Genomic DNA, 18006 nt, shown 5'->3' with positions numbered 1-18006 from the left:
GGAAGTTACAAAGAGGAAGGCTTAAGATTAGTAGCAGGAAAAACTTCCTAACAGAGTTCTTCAAAAGTAGACTTTTTGCTGTTCAATTGTTTTTCAGTCATATCTGACACTTCATGACCCCATCTGAGGTTTTCTTGGCAAAGGCACTAGAGTGGTTTGCCATTTCCTTTTCTAATTTATTTCATAGTAAAAACTGAGGCAAACAGAGTTAAGTGACTTGTTCAGAATCACACAGCTAGTTAAGTGTCTGAGGTCAATTTTGAATTCAGAAAAATGACTCTTTCTGACTCCAAACCTAATAATACCTTATCCATAATACCACCTAACTACCCTTGCAAAAGGTAGTGGGGTTCCCTTTCACTGAAGCTTTTCAAACAAAAACAAAGATCTTATGTGGAATAAATTGGACTAGATGGCCACTTAAGTCCTATGTAACTCCAAAATTCTGTGATAATGAAAACTACAGCTATCCAAAATGATGAGTTTGAGAGGACAAACTATTAAATGGAACTTAGCTATTTTTATTTCCAACTAAGTTTCAAAATTTTTATTTTACTTTAAATACAAATTTTAAAATACTTACGGCCCACACAGACACTTGATGGATACAACTCTAATATTTCTGTGCATGATTTTTCTAATATCTACAAAAGAAAAAAGTAAAGTAATATATAGATGAAATTATACAATGATCATGACATTTTAATATGACAGATAATGCTTAGATTTTTTAAATTTTATAAATGAAAAAATAAAATAAGCATTAATTAAGCCATGCTAAATACTTTTACAAAAATATCATTTTCTGGAAAGAAGGAAGGAAGAAGGGAGAGAGAGAAGGAAAGAAGGAAGGAAGCATTTATCAAATGCTTAATATGTATCAGTCACTAAATCAAATGTTTTACAAACATCATGTCATTTGATTCTCACAACAACCTTAAAAGTAGGTGGTTTTATTATCCTTATTTTACAATTGAGAGTATTGAAACAGACAGGGTTTAGTAACTTGGCCAGGATTAAATAGCTAGTAAGTATTTGAGGCAAAATTTGATTTTAGGCCTTCCTGACTCCAAGTCTGGTATTCTATTCCCTGGACTCCCTAGTTGTTGAAATATTTACTTTAGACATATTTATTATGCTTTCACTTAAACTTTCTTATTGTACTAAGATACATTTTAAGTTCTTATACTCCATGTCCAACATAACCATAAGAAAATAAAATTATACTCTATATGGTCAATATCAACAGTAAGAAAAGTGCCAGCCATACCCAGCAATCAAGTCAGGTCAACAAACTCTAGTAAACCAATCGCAATCCAAACAGATTGTTTTCCACTTACAGATGAAACCTGAATCCAATAAATTAATGACTATTATCTTGGCTACAGAGTTTTTATTCTACTTTCTGGGCTCAATTCCCTTGGATTATAGTCCTGAGGCATGATTCAAATATGACTTTCACAAAACAGAGAGTCTGTATCTTGTACACTTGCATCCTCTCCCAAAGAACATCAGGACAGAAGAATGACTCAACTGAGTTCCTTCAGAAAAAGAGTGACCATCATACAAGGCACAAGACTCCAAATTAAAAAAAAAAAAACAACAGCAATAATAGCACATGACAAAGCAAGTTGTTTGGAAAGAATGAAACAACTCTTCTTTTATTGCTAGGGTTGCTTTGTACTCCAGCATCAAAAATTCCAGATGATGATTTCTTCTTGCCATAAAACAGATAATACACAATAGTTTCCAAGCTTTTCATACATAAAACTGGGAATTAAAGTAGTAAAGTATGTCCTTTGAAACAAGTGGAAATTAATAATTTACCTCCAAAGCAACTGCATAGAGACAAGTCTACAAATATGTATTTATTTACAAAAATAACACCTGTTAGAATTTCTCCTAAGTGCATCCTTCATATTTTTCTAAGTGAAGTTTAAATGATAGAGATTTTTAAAAGATTAACTTCTGTAACTAAAAACACAAGTTCTACCTGTAAACAGAAGCGATAAATATGATTTAAGGAACACAAAAGTCTCCTCCTGTGCCTTAAGTATCTCCTCCAGGGACTCATTAAACATTCCTGTTAAAAGACATGCAAGCATGTCTTCTAGGACAGACAACTTCTTAAACATTATCATCTTCCAACACTTTAAGACAAATTAATTTCTTTTTTTAAATTGTTTTTAATTTAATTTTTTTAATTTCTTAGAATAGCCACTACAACATTAGGAAAAGGTTAGATGTAAAGAATCCATTGAACAACTCAGAGAGCAAGAAAGTGGGGGGGGGGGGAAAGGGATCCCAAGAATAGAAAACTGGTGTTAAAACATATTTACAGGAAAGACATCATAGATATATCAGTAGAGTGACTAATAGGGGCAAATAAAGTTAAATGAGGAAAAGAAATAAACCAGTATACAAAGAAAAAGGCAGTCTCAATGAACAAGCATTTATAACAAAAGCAGCAATCAAAACAGTCAAAGAAATGATGTCAAATGACAATGAAGTAAAATTCCAGGAATCTACACTCCAGCTCAGATAAGCAATTAAAAAGTGGATGAAAATATTGAAAAAAAATGAAGTCAGGAATTAGCACTCATTTTTTTTTTCCCTTACTGGACCTATGATTTCACTATCTAGCATATTATCAGTGAGGAGTTTCCTCTACCAGTGTAAGTCAAAAGCTATTCTCCAACTTCTTTAAGAGTTGCATAGACCCATGAGGGATTAATGAATTAAAAAAAGTTACAAGGCCACCATATTTCAAAGATAAGAATTCAGGTCTTCCTGACTGCTGGCCAGTTTTCTATCTACTACATCCCACTGCCTCATAAGAAAAATTTAAAAAGAAAATAGGGAACTTGGAGGAAAATAATAAGTCAGAATATCTCTAAAATAATAGATTCTCGATAAAGAAAACAGAATAACATACCAATGCAAAATGCAAATGTAGAAGGAAAACTAATTTAATAAAACCAAGATATAGTAAGACTGAAAGAACTCATGAGGTCTTACATATTAAGAACATAAATGAAGAGAAAATGTGAAAAGAAAAACTATTAATAACGGGCTACAGGGAGAAAGAATTTAAAAACCAACAAAAAACCTATAATATACACTTGAAGAAATCAGACACAAAAATTCTTCAGATATATTTAAAAGAGTTGGCAAAGTATATATCAAGGAAATTCATGCAATGAGAGGAAAAACTACATTCACAGAAAATTATTATTAAATTTTAGATTCATAAACATTAAATTTTGTAAAGCAAAGGAAAAAAAAAACTGTCACTTTCAGATGAATAACAATCAGAATGCCACAGAATTAAACTTTTGTATGTGAATAAAAGGACAATTCGCAATATAGAATTTCAAAATACAAAGAACAGCTGCACCGCAAAATAAAATATAGTACAAATTAGAGCCTACATATCAAAAAAAAGTAATTGGACATTCAGTAATAGGAAAAAATTTAAGATGTTCTTAAAAAGAACCAAGAGATAAGTAGAGAATTCAACTCAGAGGCATAGGACTAGGGAACCAAAGCTACAAAGTGATAATGGAATAATATCAATGGGACAAGAGATGTGGAAAAGATAAAGCTGAGGATCTGAAAACCCCCCTCCACTTAGATTAAAGGGACTTTTCAGTGTATCTTGTCAAGAAATAATCTTTTTAATAATTGATTTTAAAGTATCATAAAAAATCAAAAGAGTAATAAAAGAGAAGAATTCAAAGAATTTCTTGAAAGATTCATTATGAATTAAAGTTACTAAAATATAAGAATTGATGGAGTGGGGAAAAGACAGAAATTAAAAGGGGAAAGGAGAAGAGAATAGGAAGAGAGGGAAGGAGTGAGAGAAAGAGAGAAGTGGGGAAGAGAGAAAGAGGAAGAGAGGGAGGAGAAGGGGCAGGAGAAAGGAAAAGAGGGAGGGGGAAGGAAAAGGAGAGGAAGAGGGAAAGAGAAAGAGAGAGAGAGAAAATGAGAATAGACATATATGTGTGTATATACACATATAAACTAAAGGGACTTTATTGATAATATATTTTAGTTGAATTGGAAACCATGAGTAAAATTTCATTTTAGCTTCATCCCTCTAATATTTGATTCTCTCTCTTCTCTATCCTTCTGCTGTAGCTTCCAAAATTCACCTTCTACTGTTAACAAGCTGCCCTTCATATTAGATCTGTGCATACTCACAAAGAAATTACTTTGCACATACTTGTTTATTTGTTTATATGTGTACATGTTGGTTTCCCCATGCTATGGAACAGCTATTGGTCTCAATCTGACTAAAAGTTTGACATTCTTGCTATAGAATATAAGCCCATCATTGAGGGCAGGACTTGTTCTTTTCATCTCTGTAAATGTAATACCTGAAAAACAGTAGGTATGTAACAAATGATTAATGAATTGAAATTGATTGAAATGGCTTACCAATCTTTCAGACCTGGGAAGCAAACATTTAAAATAATGTAGCCTGAAATGACTGTCTGAATGAAAATTCTTATAAAGTAATAAGATTATGATTCCTGCTCTTAAACTCTTTTTAACAGCTGAATAAATTGAAAGGGCTATACAGTTGTTAATTCAATTTTGATATCAGGATTTAGAAAAGTAGAAGGAAAGCTATGCTTGCATGAAAAAGCATCTAGTCTTGCAATTAATTATAAATTCTGAAAACACAAAAACTCACGGTTTAGGACAAATACAGATGGCTAAATAGATTTCCTACTGCAAAGAAATTCAAAGAGATATGAGACAACTCATGCATCATTAGTAAATAAATCTCAAGTTTATAATTTCACATTTAGCATTTACATTTTATAGCTCTTTAAGCATTAAGAAAAAATTAACTGTTTATCCTACTCTTATTCAAAGAAAAGTAGTCAGTTTTTTTTACTCTTCAGCTGTTCTAAATCATTTTGTATTTATGTTTTATATTACTTTATTATATTTATATGATGCTCACAAAGTTAAGAAAAAACTACATTATTAACAACAACAGCAGTAATTATATGTTATTAAGCAAATAATAGGTCAAATGTTAATTTGTTGCAAAAGTTCAAGTTAGCCTACTAAGCCTGAGTTTAAATTTTTGGAACAATAGCAAGTACAATAATCTTCCACTCAAGAAATATATTTTTGAGTCTAGCTGTTAACCAATGCATAGCTGGATTGCTTTTAAATAAGCATTTCTCTAAATATGGGTAACCAACAGAACAACAAATCTGTTTGGTACTTCAAATTCTTTAGGACACAATACTCTGACCTCAAAATAACGGTTAATTCTTTCCTCAAAAGTCCCTTATTGAATACAATTTTTCTAAAAATCTATGCCTTTCTTGTTTATATTTGATTACATCTGTCTGAGGAAGTATTCAAGTTCACCATTATTAAATTTTATTGTTTTGAATAATCTTAATTTGGCTAACTTTTCCTTTAAATATTAAGACTATTAATCATCCAATACATATGTATTCAGTATTGATATTATATCATCTAAAACACATTTACATATAATATAGTTTCCAGGTTTGTTTCTTTTAATCAAGTCTATTTTACTATTGCTGTCTCTGAGATCATGATTTCTACACCTGCTTTTTTATCTGAGCTGGTGGAAAATTGATTTTTCTACTTTATAATCTTTCCACTTCAAGTTTACTTCTTGTAAACAACATAGTCTCTCAATCAACTCAATTCTAAGTTGACTTTACACTCAATCTTGTAATCACCCACAAGTATTACACTTTCATATTCTGGAACTATTACTTTCTGTCTGTGATAATAATTTTCTATTATCTATTCTTTCTCCAAACCTTTTTTACTCCTGAACCTATTTTTCTTCTTCATTTGTTCAATTGTTTTTCAGTCATGTCCAGCTCTGAGACTCCATTGAGGTTTTCTTGAGAAAGATACTGGAGTAGTTTGCCATTTGCTTTTCTAGTTTATTTTATAGATAAGGAAGTAAAACAAACAGGGTTAAATTACCTGTCCAGGGTCACAAACAGTCTCTGGCACAGGATAAGTAAGTTCATATATATACACCAAAAAAATGTAAACTCTTCAACTTGCCATTTAAAACCATTTGGAATCTAGCTAAAGTTTTTCTTCTGATCATTACAAACAGTAACAACAACTGTGGGATGATCAACTATGATATATTTAGCTCTTCTCAGCAATACAATTATTAATGACAATTCTAAAAGCTCATGATAGAAAAGGCTATCCACATCCTGAAAAAAAAATCATGGAGTCTAAATGCAGATCATGAACTTTAAAATATAATAAATGATTTATCTTTATGGATTTTATGAACTTTAAAATTTAATAAATGAATTATCTTTTCCCCCTGAATATCTTGACTGAATGCAGATATATGTGTGTGTGTGTGTGTGTATATATATATATGTGTGTGTGTATATATAGTGTATATATGTATGTGTGTGTATATATATATATATATATATATATATATATATACACATTATATATAGTATATATGTAATTGGTATGTGGAATAGAGAGATAAAGTGAAGTACTTACAGAAATATATGAATTCTTTTTATGTATTTTATTTTCATTATTTCTGTGTTTCCCCTATGACCTGTATAATATGTACAGACCCATATTTACTTGAGCCTTGGCCAGCTAGAAACATATTTGCTGCGCTGATGACATTTATCAGTATTTGACATTTATCTATATTTAGTCTATTAGCTTGACCAACAGTCTATCTGAAGCCAGAAGGACTGATTTTCTGTTTCCCAGAAATCAAGTGATTTCTGGGAAACAGAAACCTTTCCATTCCAATCTGTAAAAAAAATGCTTCCCCCTCCCCTTCTCAATGCTCTCTTACTTGTGATGTAATCTCTTGTATAAAAGCTGTGTATCTTTACTACTTCTTTAGCCCTCCTACCACAAGCTTTCTCTTTCCCTTATTTTGTGATGGAACGGCTCATCCTCCTGAGGTTTTAATAAACAATATTTCTGCTTTCTACTGAGTGATCTCTGAGTAGTCATTTTGGGTAAGGGTCTTCTATATCTCTCACATAGGGAAAAATTAAAATGCTATTAAGTGGAAAAATAATAAAAAATAAGATTTCTCTTTCCAGGCTTACTGAAAATGACTTTCCTTCATGTATTCTATATTCTAACGACACCCACAATCACATACTTGTTTTACACATGAGATATCCCATCTCTAATCTCCAAGGCTGAAAAACAAAAGGGAGATTAATAAAATTAAAAGAAAACTTTTGAATTAAAAAGTAAAACTGAGTTGGTTTTATGAAAAAACCAACAAAATATATAAACATTCAGTTAATTTGATCAGAAAAAGGAAATGAGAAAATAAAACTGTTAGTCTCAAAAAATAAAAAGGGAGAACTTTCCACCAAAGAAGAGGAAAGTAGATAAATAATTAAAAGTTATTTTGCCCAATTATGTCAATAAATTTGATAATTTAAGTGAAATGGAGGAATATTTATAAAAACATAAATTGCCCAGGTTAACAGAAGAGGAAATGAATTATTTAAATAGTCCCATTTCAGAAAAAGAAATAGAACAAGCTATTAATCAACTTCCCAAGGAAAAAATCTCCAGGGCCAGATAGATTTACATGTGAAATCTACCAAACATTTATAGAACAATTAACTCCAATATTATATAAATTATTTGAAAAAATGGGGGGAAAAGGACTCCTACTAAATTCCTTTTATGATAAAGATATGGTGCTGATACTTAAACCAGAGAAACAATGAAATGATTCAGTCCAGAGTTCAATGATCTTGTATGAAGAGAGCCATCTTCATCCAAAGAGAGGACTGTGGGAACTGAGTGTGGATCACAACATAGCTTTTTCACTCTTTTTATTGTTATTTGCTTATATTTTATTTTTTTCTCATTTTTTCCTTTTTGATTTGATTTTTCTTGTGCAGCAAGATAATTGTATAAATACGCATACACATTCCATTTAACACATATTGGATTACTTGTCATCTAGGTGAGGGAGTTGGGGGAAGGGAAGGAAAAAATTTGGAACACAAGGTTTTGCAAAGAAGAATGTTGAAAATTATCTAAGCATATGTTTTAAAAATAAAATGTTTGAATTAAAAAAAAAAACAGGAGTGCAATGGTATGTATTTCTTCCCAAGAGCCTAGGGCACTCTGATGAGTAGTCATTGACTGTTTGTATTAGTTTGTATCAATCATCCTTTGAGATAGCAATGTTTTCTATGACTTTTCTTCTTTCTTAGAGTATTTCCAATGTGGATCTAATTCGGTCAAGTCACTTTTCTTGACTTCATCTTCTTAAATGTCACTGATCTTATAAGCTTTAAAGGTTTCAAGAACTGAGGTGTCAGGGTAAATAGCAGTAATTTCACTATCATTGATGAAAATAATTGTTTATAGCTGTTGTTCAGTCATTTTTCAGTTATGTCCAACTCTGTAATCCCATTTGGGGGTTTCTTGGTAAAAAATACTGGAGTGGTTTGTCACTTCCTTCTCCAACTCATTTTACACATAAGGAAACTGAGACAAAGAGTATTAACAGACTTGCCCAGGATCATACATCTATTAAGTGTCTAAGGCTGGATTTGAACTTCCTGAATCCAAGCCCTAGCACTCTACCTACTGTACCAGTTTGTTGCCCTTAATGTTTCTAGAAATCCTGATAAATGCCCATTTTCATGTGGTTTTTGGCCTTCATCCAGTTACAGTTTAGAATACTCGTGGGATGATGTTGTTTGGTTAAATCTCAAGCCAAGCTTTCTATAGATTTATTTTCACTTCCTCTGCTTTTGCTGCTTTATGAAGTGATAATGTTAACAATAACTCACCATACAAATGTGTTTGTCTTTTTCTAATCAATGAGATGCTTTGGAATATCTTATCTACTTCACAGAATTTCTCTACATCATCATTGATATTATGTTATTTGATGCATGCAATGAGAAATTATCTTTCTAGTAATCCTTTTTACTTATGATTATGTACTACAAAATGAAATGACCAGTTTCCCCATGAAATTATGTTTCTTGTTTCCTTTGGGCACATAATCAAACTCTATCAATTACTTTGTGTGACCCTGAAAGGAAAACCTCTCATTTAGCTGCAACCTTTTATGGACTTCTGGTTTCATGTATTGTGAGTATACTGATAAGATTGTGATTTAGGTCTTGACACAACAACATGCTACTTCACTAATTCACTGGAAAAATAGTTCACATTCAGAGTAATGATTTTAAAAATTAATGTTTATAGATGGTCTAAAATGGTAATTCTTAGTATCCTTTTAACTTTTCCTGATATTCTATTTATAATATAGTCTATATTCTTGGAAGAATTACAAAAGCCCCTTTTGCACAAGATTGAAGGATAATTTAAATTTTTCTTTCTTTCATGATATACAATGGACAATTGGGGGAGAAGAAAAACTAAATAAAATACTCATTTTCACTTATTTTTAATTTTTATTTAATTAAATTAAATTTAATTAAATAATTTAATTATTATTTAATTTTAAATTAATTAATTTAAAGGAGATCTCTTTGATCTCTTTTGATATATGGTCTAAAGTATTTCCAAATATTTTGATATCATTAGCACAAGAACTGACTCAACTCCATCAACAAAACAGAAAACTGTCGTCCAGATAGTTTAAAGGATTCACCCAAAGACACTCAACAGAAAAGGTGGGATTCAAATGCGGATCCTTTGACTCCACATTCAGAGCTTTATATGACCCTATGATGCTATCTCTAGAGATATAGACATTAATGACAACTTCAATTTGCATCAACATCTTTTCCCAGCACCACATTTTGCTAAAAGCTCCATGCTGAAAGTATGACCAGCTCACTTAAGAAACCTCACTGTAATATGTGTTCTTATTTCTGCAGGCGATTTGGAGGTGAGGCAAGGTAACATGATGTTTGCCTTATCAGAGGAAGAAGGGATGTTGTTATATTGTTTATTTCAAATCCTATTGAAGTTTATTTTGTATTACATATATCAAAAACATTTACCTTCAGTAACATTTACCTTCAGTTACCTCCAAATGAAAAATTCTATCAATTCATTATGGTCAATTTCAGCTGAGGAAAATATCTGACTGAACTCCTTTATATTAATGTGTAATTGATTTTAAACAGCATCACTACAAGAATTGCAATAAATGGGCATATTCAGGTTACTAGGGCCACTGCCACAGCTGCCTGTCTATATAATAATAAGCATTATAAATAGCTACTTGGAAAATCTCCCCATTGCTTGCCATTTTTGCTATGAGGGATTTATCCTTGTTGAGTTGTTTTTGTGGGTGTGGCTGGGTTTTCCCCCCATTACAGATGTCCTAAGTTTATCGGTGCCCTCTAAATGCTTGCATTGTGCATTCTTATTCTGTGTCTAACTTGCTTCCTCTCATCTAATTGTCTAATGTCTCACTCTGCCTCTTAACCATGTCTGAGTCAGCAGGTCCTGCCTGGGACCTGGTCCATAAAACACAACTAGTGAACCGAACAAAGTTGCTCTCTTCCTTTCCCATTCCCCCTCAAAGGAAGCATGGCTCCTTTGTGGAATTGGAGTGGAATATCTCCTGTGGCTAAATATACTCCCTCCTCATTCCCATCTATGAGAAACGCTAGTTTCCATCAAAGCTCAAGACCAACATTTCCTAAGTGAAGCCTTTCCTGATGCCTCCAGCTAATAGTGCCTTCCTCAAAAACAACAACAAATGTTCTACATTTTGTATACACTTATAAAGACACCTGCTATTTTTCATGTTCAAATATAAGCTCTCCGAGAACAAGGACTTTTTCCATTTTTGTTTCTGTATTACTCAGTAATTATCACAGTACTAAGTAGCCACACAGAGTAAGCACTTAAGGGGGTACACAGTAAGCATTTAATAAATATTTATTGACTGATCAATGATGAATTTTGATGAATACTCTACTAAGATTCAACCTCACCAACAAATCCAAAGACATGAGAGTACCAAAAATACACCCCACTGCAGCCCAGGGCTGGCTTCGAGATACTGTAAGAACCAATCCTCCCAAGCCAACCTTGTATTTGTTACAAGGCAACACTGTCATCTTCAAGACTGGATTTCCAGGCCCTGTTTTTGCCTTCCATGAAGAAGCACCTTCAAAATTCTTCAAACTTCTAATGATCTGTCTTTAATCCCAGAGTTCCTTCCACATGAAGATTCTCTGCCTGGACTCATTCTTCCATGATTTATGTGCTCCCATCTCCTCTTATTTTCCCTATCCTGCTGAAGCTGAACCTGACTCAAAACCCACCTCTTTTCCCAACACCAACTATTTAATGCTTCATCCCTATCCACATCAGTTCTTTTTCTACCAATGCTCCACTCCAGATCTACGTGACCCATGCTTATTGGGATTCCAAATCTCTCTTTTCTCTTTTCCACCCGTTCTTTACAGTTTTGGGCACTTGCTGAATCCTGTGTCTCCTGAAAGATAATGGATCATTGTTTAGTATTAGTTGAGCTTTCTCTCATTCTCTCCCCACTAATGGGAACAAAGAGGGAATACCTGTGATAAGTGACAATATTTGTTTCTTCCATGACTACTTCCAGATTACTTTTAGAAAAAAATTTCTCCTCTGTGAGAGTCCCTAAATCCAATCTGTATTCTTTTCATTGTTCCCAACCAAATCTCATCCCCCAGTACTCATTCTCCTTTTTCAATGAGTTCAATGTATGCCTCAAAGTCTCCACTCCAAATTTTTACCTTATACTAGGGAACTACACCCATATTAACATACCCTTGAATAATCAAACTTACCAGTTTCTTAATCTTCTCCCAACTCCTCCATTCTACTTAGCTTCACACAATGATAGTCATACCCTTCACCTTGCTAGACATGATCTATCTATTTCCATACTCTGGAGTCCCCAAGTTCTCTATCTGGTCTATCTTCTATCATTCCATCTTTATTAATACTAAACTCATTCTTCTTCCTCACGTGATTCCAAATTTCTCCATGTTTTCATGTTTTTTTCCAGACAGTTATCCTTGCTCTAGATATCCTCTTGTCCCTTTCTTCTAATCTTGACTCCTTAGTAATAAATTAGTTCAACCCTACACTGTTCTCTATTCCTAAATCTCTTGGTTCCTTTGTTCTACTGCTGATCTTGCCTGACCAAACTTTAACCCTCTGGATTATTTCTATTATTCACCTCTTTCACTAGCATTTAAATGCTAAGCTAGAGGCCAAGCAACACAAAGCAGACTTTAGGATCTGTGGGTAATAGAGACACCATGCACATCACCCTGAAGACTCTCCAGCAAAAGATCTTCAAAATCAACATTGATCCAGTGGAGATGGTTAAAGAATTGAAGGATATTACTGAATTTGAAAAGGAGAAGATGCCTTTTTAGTAGCAGGCCAGAAATTAATTTGTGAAGGCAAAATCCTCAATGAGGATGCCACTCTAAAAGAATGCAAAATTGAAGAGAAAAACTTTGTACCCAAAAGCTTAAAAATTAAAAAAAAATTTCAATTAAAAATTAGATTAAAAATTAAAATCACTCCTAGTCACATAAAAAAAATACTCTAAATCACTACTGATCAGAGAAATGCAAATTAAGACAATTCTGAGGTACCACTTCATACCTCTCAGATTGGCTAAGATGACAGGAAAAGACAATGAAAAATATTGGAGGGAATATGGGAAAACTGGGATACTAATATATTGTTGGTGGAATTATGAACTGATTTGACCATCCTGGACAGCAATTTGGAACTATGTCCAATAGGCCAAACTGCGTATACCCTTTGTTCCAGCAGTATTTCTACTGGGCTTGTATCCCAAAGTAATCATAAAGGAGGGAAAGGGACCCACATGTACAAAAATGTTTGTGGCAGCCCTTTTTGTAGTGGCAAGAAATTGGAAACTTAGTGGATGCCCATCAATTGGATAATGGCTGAAAAAGTTATGGTATGTGAATGTTATGAAATATTATTGATACATAAGAAATGATCAGCAGGATGGTTTAAGAAAGGCTTGGAGAGACTCACATGAACTGATGTTAAATGAAGTGAGCAGAACCAGGAGATCATTATACATGGCAACAACAAGACTATACAATGATCAATTCTGATGAACATGGCTCTTTTCAACAATGAGATGATTCAGGCCAATTCCAATGGTCTTGTAATGAAGAGACCCATCTACATCCAGAGAGAGGACAGTGGGAACTGAGTGTGAATCACAACATAGTATTTTCACTCTTTTTGTTGTTGTTTGCTTGCATTTTGTTTTCCTTTTCATTTTTTTCCTTTGTGATCTGATTTTTTTGTGTGTTCAGACTGATATAAAAATATGTCTAGAAGAATTGTACATGTTTAACATATATTAGATTAAATAACCTAATATCTAGGGGAGGAGGTGTGGAGAAGGGAGAGAAATTTGGAACAAAAGTTTTGCAAGGGTTAATGTTGAAAAATTATGCATGCATATGTTTTGAAAATAAAAAGCTTTAATAAATAAAAGTTGCAGAAATATGTGATATAATAATAGAAAGACTTCTGTCTTAAATGGGTAATTTTTTTAAATTGCTACTTTACATGGTAAGCATCAATTATCCAGAAAATTTACAGACGTGGCACACTTCATTTCTCTGAGACTGAATAAATGAAATGTTATAGCATCATTCTTTCAACTTTAAAGTACTGCATTTTCAATTTAAACAAATATAGTCCTTTCAATAAAGTATTTATACATGGAATTTGAATTTGAATAACTATTAAATTGACTACCAATAAATGTATTTCTTTCCAAAAAAAGGAATTAAAATACGTTGATAGGGTCAAGGAGACATTTGTTACATCATTTCAGCCTAGGCCTTAAATGTAGTAATGCAATCTTTCTACTCTTCCTTAATTGATTCTCTTTCCCTCTCAGATAGTGACACTTACAAACCTTTTCTATTCTCAAGCATCCCATATATTTCCTTGTCCTCACTTTTCACAGCTCAGAACTTCATCTCATACTTTAATGAAAAAAAATTGAAGTCATTATTCATAATTCCCTTTCTCCCTCTCTGAATACCTTTCTAACATCATTCCCCATTTTTTTTCTTCCTTTATTCCAGGCTACAATTAAGAGGTTCCCCCATGCCAATACCAGTCACTCTACAGATATTCCTGATTCAATCTCCTGTCATCTTATTTAGCAAGATTGCTTCTATTATGATGCTCATTCTTTCTTTATTAATTCCCAGACAACAGCAATATGAGAAAGGCAGTAAATATAATTTACCAAAGAAAGAATGAAATATATTAATAAATGTATGCACACACACACACATACAAAACCATATTTACCTACATAGTAAAGAAAAAATAAGGGAGGGGGGGAAAATCAAGAAAATTTTTTGGTAAGTCTAAGGGGAAAAGAATTTAAAGATATAGGAGAAGTGAAGGGGAAGAATTAGAAATGAAATAAGCAGTAAAACTCAGAACCTTTCTATGAGTATATATATATATATATATATATATATATATATCACAGAAAAATTAAGAGTGGGAGAGTACCATAAATGGGGAAACAGGAGGGAAAACATTGAGTAGAATATATATACTTTTATCAAGTCCATTGGTAATAAATAATAAATCCTAAAGTCTGTCAACAAGAAGACCTTGAGGAAAGTGGGAGAAGCAGTAGAAGGGAAGAACTGGAGGTTTATGAAGGAAGAAGGTCAGTTTCAAATCAGTGTAGGGAGAAGGTCCCATTAAAGAACATTCCCATAGGGGAAAAATATATGCTTGAATCTAACGATTCAGATGGGGATTTTACAATGGATATAATTTAAGAAGAATTGACACACTGGAAGACTATCTTCTCTAAGAAAGTTTTGTGTTTGTATAGACAACATCATTCCTCAGGAGAAGGGAAATATGAGGGGAGGGAAGAAGAGAACAAACATTTATGAAGCACCTACTTTATGTCAGGTATTATACAAAATACTTTACAAATAGCTTCTAACTTTATCTTCATAATAATCTTGTAAAGTAAACTATGATCCCCATTTTTCAATTTTGAAAAGTGAGGCAGATAGTGGCTAATTTACTCAGGAACAAAATATGTTCCTAGAACATATATGATAGAAAATATATGAGGCTGAATTTGAAGTCAGGTCTTTCTGACAGGAGGCCCAGCACTCTATCTACTATGTCACCTAATTGCCAGCTCCTAAGAACAGCTGACCCTCAGAAAAGTAGAAGGGACCTGTCATGGACAATGAAAAGGAATATCATCATGCAAAGGGCAGAAAGCAAAAGTAAAGTTTATGATAAACAACATAATTTCTATATTGTACCACTTCTATCTGTTTTATTTCCCTTATGAGTGTCTAAGAGGTAAGGCACAAGAGAAAAAGTACTGGGGCAATTTCTTTGAAGACAAAAACATAGAAATTCATTAGAACAGGGATTTTAAATCTGATTTACTGTCTTTAACCCTGTGAGGAACATAAGGAAATTAAAAAAGGAATAAATAAGGATATTGACCATGAAATTGAGAATAAAAATTTAGAATAGCCAGGAAAAGAAGTAATGAAGAGAAAAAAGCAGGGAAATTATTCCGATAAAAGGGCACAAAAAAGTTTAATAAAGAATGTTCTGAGTCACTAATAATAATAACAATGCCAATTAAAATAACCCTGAACTTGTTCGAGCCCAACAATTCAGAACAGTCAATATTGGAAAGGTTGTGGAAATATAGGCACAATATAGTAAAAATGAATTAGTAAACCTATGCTTTGAAATTATGGAAAAAGAATGACCAAAATGACGATACACTGAGTCAGAGATTTTATTAATATAAGATACACTCTATAGAGATAAATGACAATAAGAAAGGTTACATCTATGCCAAAATATTTATAGAAAAGCTTTTTGTGGGGGATACAAAATTAAAACAAATCAGATTTCTATTGATTGGGAATTGACTAAACAAATAGTGGTACATGTATATAATATAATGAATACAGAGAAGCATGCAAAGACTTATTCAAGTTGATACAAAATAAAGTAAGCAGAAAAATAGAAAAATAACATATACAATGATTACAAAATGTAGTTGGAAAGAATCTAGCAATAAATTCACTGAAACTGAATGCTGTGGAAATTATAATAAGATTGGCTCCAAAAAAAGATATAAGGAGGCACTTTCCCTTGCTTCTTTGCAGAAATGAAGGATCACGTTTTGCAATACTAAATATAATATCACATTTTTATTCATGAATTTTGTAATAAAATTTTTTCTTTCTTTTTTTTTCCTTCATCATAAGAAATGGTTCAATAGGAAGGAAGAGGGAAAAGGAATGAGACATGTTGAGAAATGATGTCGAATGGATGCCCGTCAATTGGAGAATGGTTGAGTAAATTGTGGTATATGAATGTTATGGAATATTATTATTCTGTAAGAAATGACCAGCAGGATGAATACAGAGAGGATTGGCGAGACTTACATGAACTGATGTTAAGTGAAATGAGCAGAACCAGGAGATCATTATATACTTCAACAACGATACTGCATGAGGATGTATTCTGATGGAAGTGGATTTCTTTGACAGAGAGATCTAACTCAGTTTCAATTGATCAATGATGGACAGAAGCAGCTACACCCAAAGAAGAACACTGGGAAATGTAAACTGTTTGCATTTTTTTTGTTATCTTCCCTGGTTATTTTTACCTTCTGAATCCAATTCTCCCTGTGCAACAAGAGAACTGCTCGGTTCTGCACACATATATTGTATCTAGGATATACTGTAAATTCTTTAACATGTATAGGACTGCTTGCCATCTGGGGAAGGGGGTGGAGGGAGAGAGAGGAAAAAATCGGAACAGAAGTGAGTGCAAGGGATAATGTTGTAAAAGATTACCCTGGCATGAGTTCTGTCAATAAAAAGTTATTTTAAAAAAAGAGAAATGATGATGTCAAATCACAAGATAACAATAAAAAAGTATTAAAAAAAAAAGGAAAGAATTTGGTCAAGGTCATAGAAGATATTTTGAGTCATTAAGCATTTTTATTCAAGGTCAGTCTAACTGGAATTCTTATTCAAGTCGTAGCTCCTTTTAGTTATCTTTATTTTTCAAAATATCTTTCTTTCATTCATGTCTGAAGTTCTATATTTTCTATGAGTTTCAACTGCCTCCCCTGACAACAGTAGCTGGGGACTACATAGAGGAGCCATTTGTATTATATTGGTTATTTGTAAGTAGGATACTTATGAATTTGGAGGCTGCCCCATGTTATGCAAATTCTGAGAATAAATGTTTAATAATTATTTTTATTCATTAATTAATTAAAAATCCTAAATTATAACTTCTGGCTCTGAGTCCCAAATTCCATTTAAAATATCTTACATCAACCTAATAACTACTAAGTTTTATATTTCTTTCAGAAGACATATAATTATCCTATAATTGAAACTATCCTTATTAAAGCTTATTCTTTCTGAATAAAGCCCTAAGAAAGGTTATAGCAAAAATAAACCCTCAACTAATCTGCAAGTGCAAAAACCAAACATTTGCATCAATATGCTAATGGGAAGAAAACATTCAAACTTTAAAAAAAAGTAGGAATATGTACTCTTTGCTTTTAATCACATGTTACTAATTCCAAAGCAACAATTATATATTAGAGTATTTTCTAATACTAAAATATTTCAAATGTTCTTACTTGTTAGGGTTTCTGTAATCTTATATAACTTTTTTCACAAGGGTTTTGGCCAAGAAAAGATGGTTGCTCCTTATTCTCTATTTGCTTTTGGTTAGCATTAACCATGAATGTAACATTAGGAACCAGCTGTCATCATGTCCAATGTTGAATGCAGATGTTTGGCAAAAGATGAAAGTGATCTCTTTGTCAATGCAAATTCTGTTTTTCCTTTGCTGTGTAGCTTGACTTGAATATAGCATCAAAATGAAGTTTTATCATGGATACATTTGATACATTTT

General features: G+C 32.5%; 1 protein-coding gene across 2 annotated transcripts in view; it reads right to left on the bottom strand.

The window, feature by feature from the left end:
- The window catches only part of ANTXR2 (ANTXR cell adhesion molecule 2), a 196246-nt gene that overhangs the window by 140598 nt on the left and 37642 nt on the right, over window positions 1-18006 (bottom strand). For both annotated transcript variants that reach the window (XM_031944269.1, XM_012552052.3), the window contains exon 8: window positions 584-644. In XM_031944269.1, coding sequence (XP_031800129.1) covers window positions 584-644 — 61 coding nt within the window. The remainder of the gene's footprint in view (window positions 1-583; window positions 645-18006) is intronic.

The sequence above is a fragment of the Sarcophilus harrisii genome, chromosome 6, assembly GCF_902635505.1.
Source record: "Sarcophilus harrisii chromosome 6, mSarHar1.11, whole genome shotgun sequence".
Lineage (NCBI taxonomy): Eukaryota > Metazoa > Chordata > Mammalia > Dasyuromorphia > Dasyuridae > Sarcophilus > Sarcophilus harrisii.
Note: the sequence above shows the minus strand (reverse complement) of the source record. Positions and strands in the feature narration are given on the sequence as shown.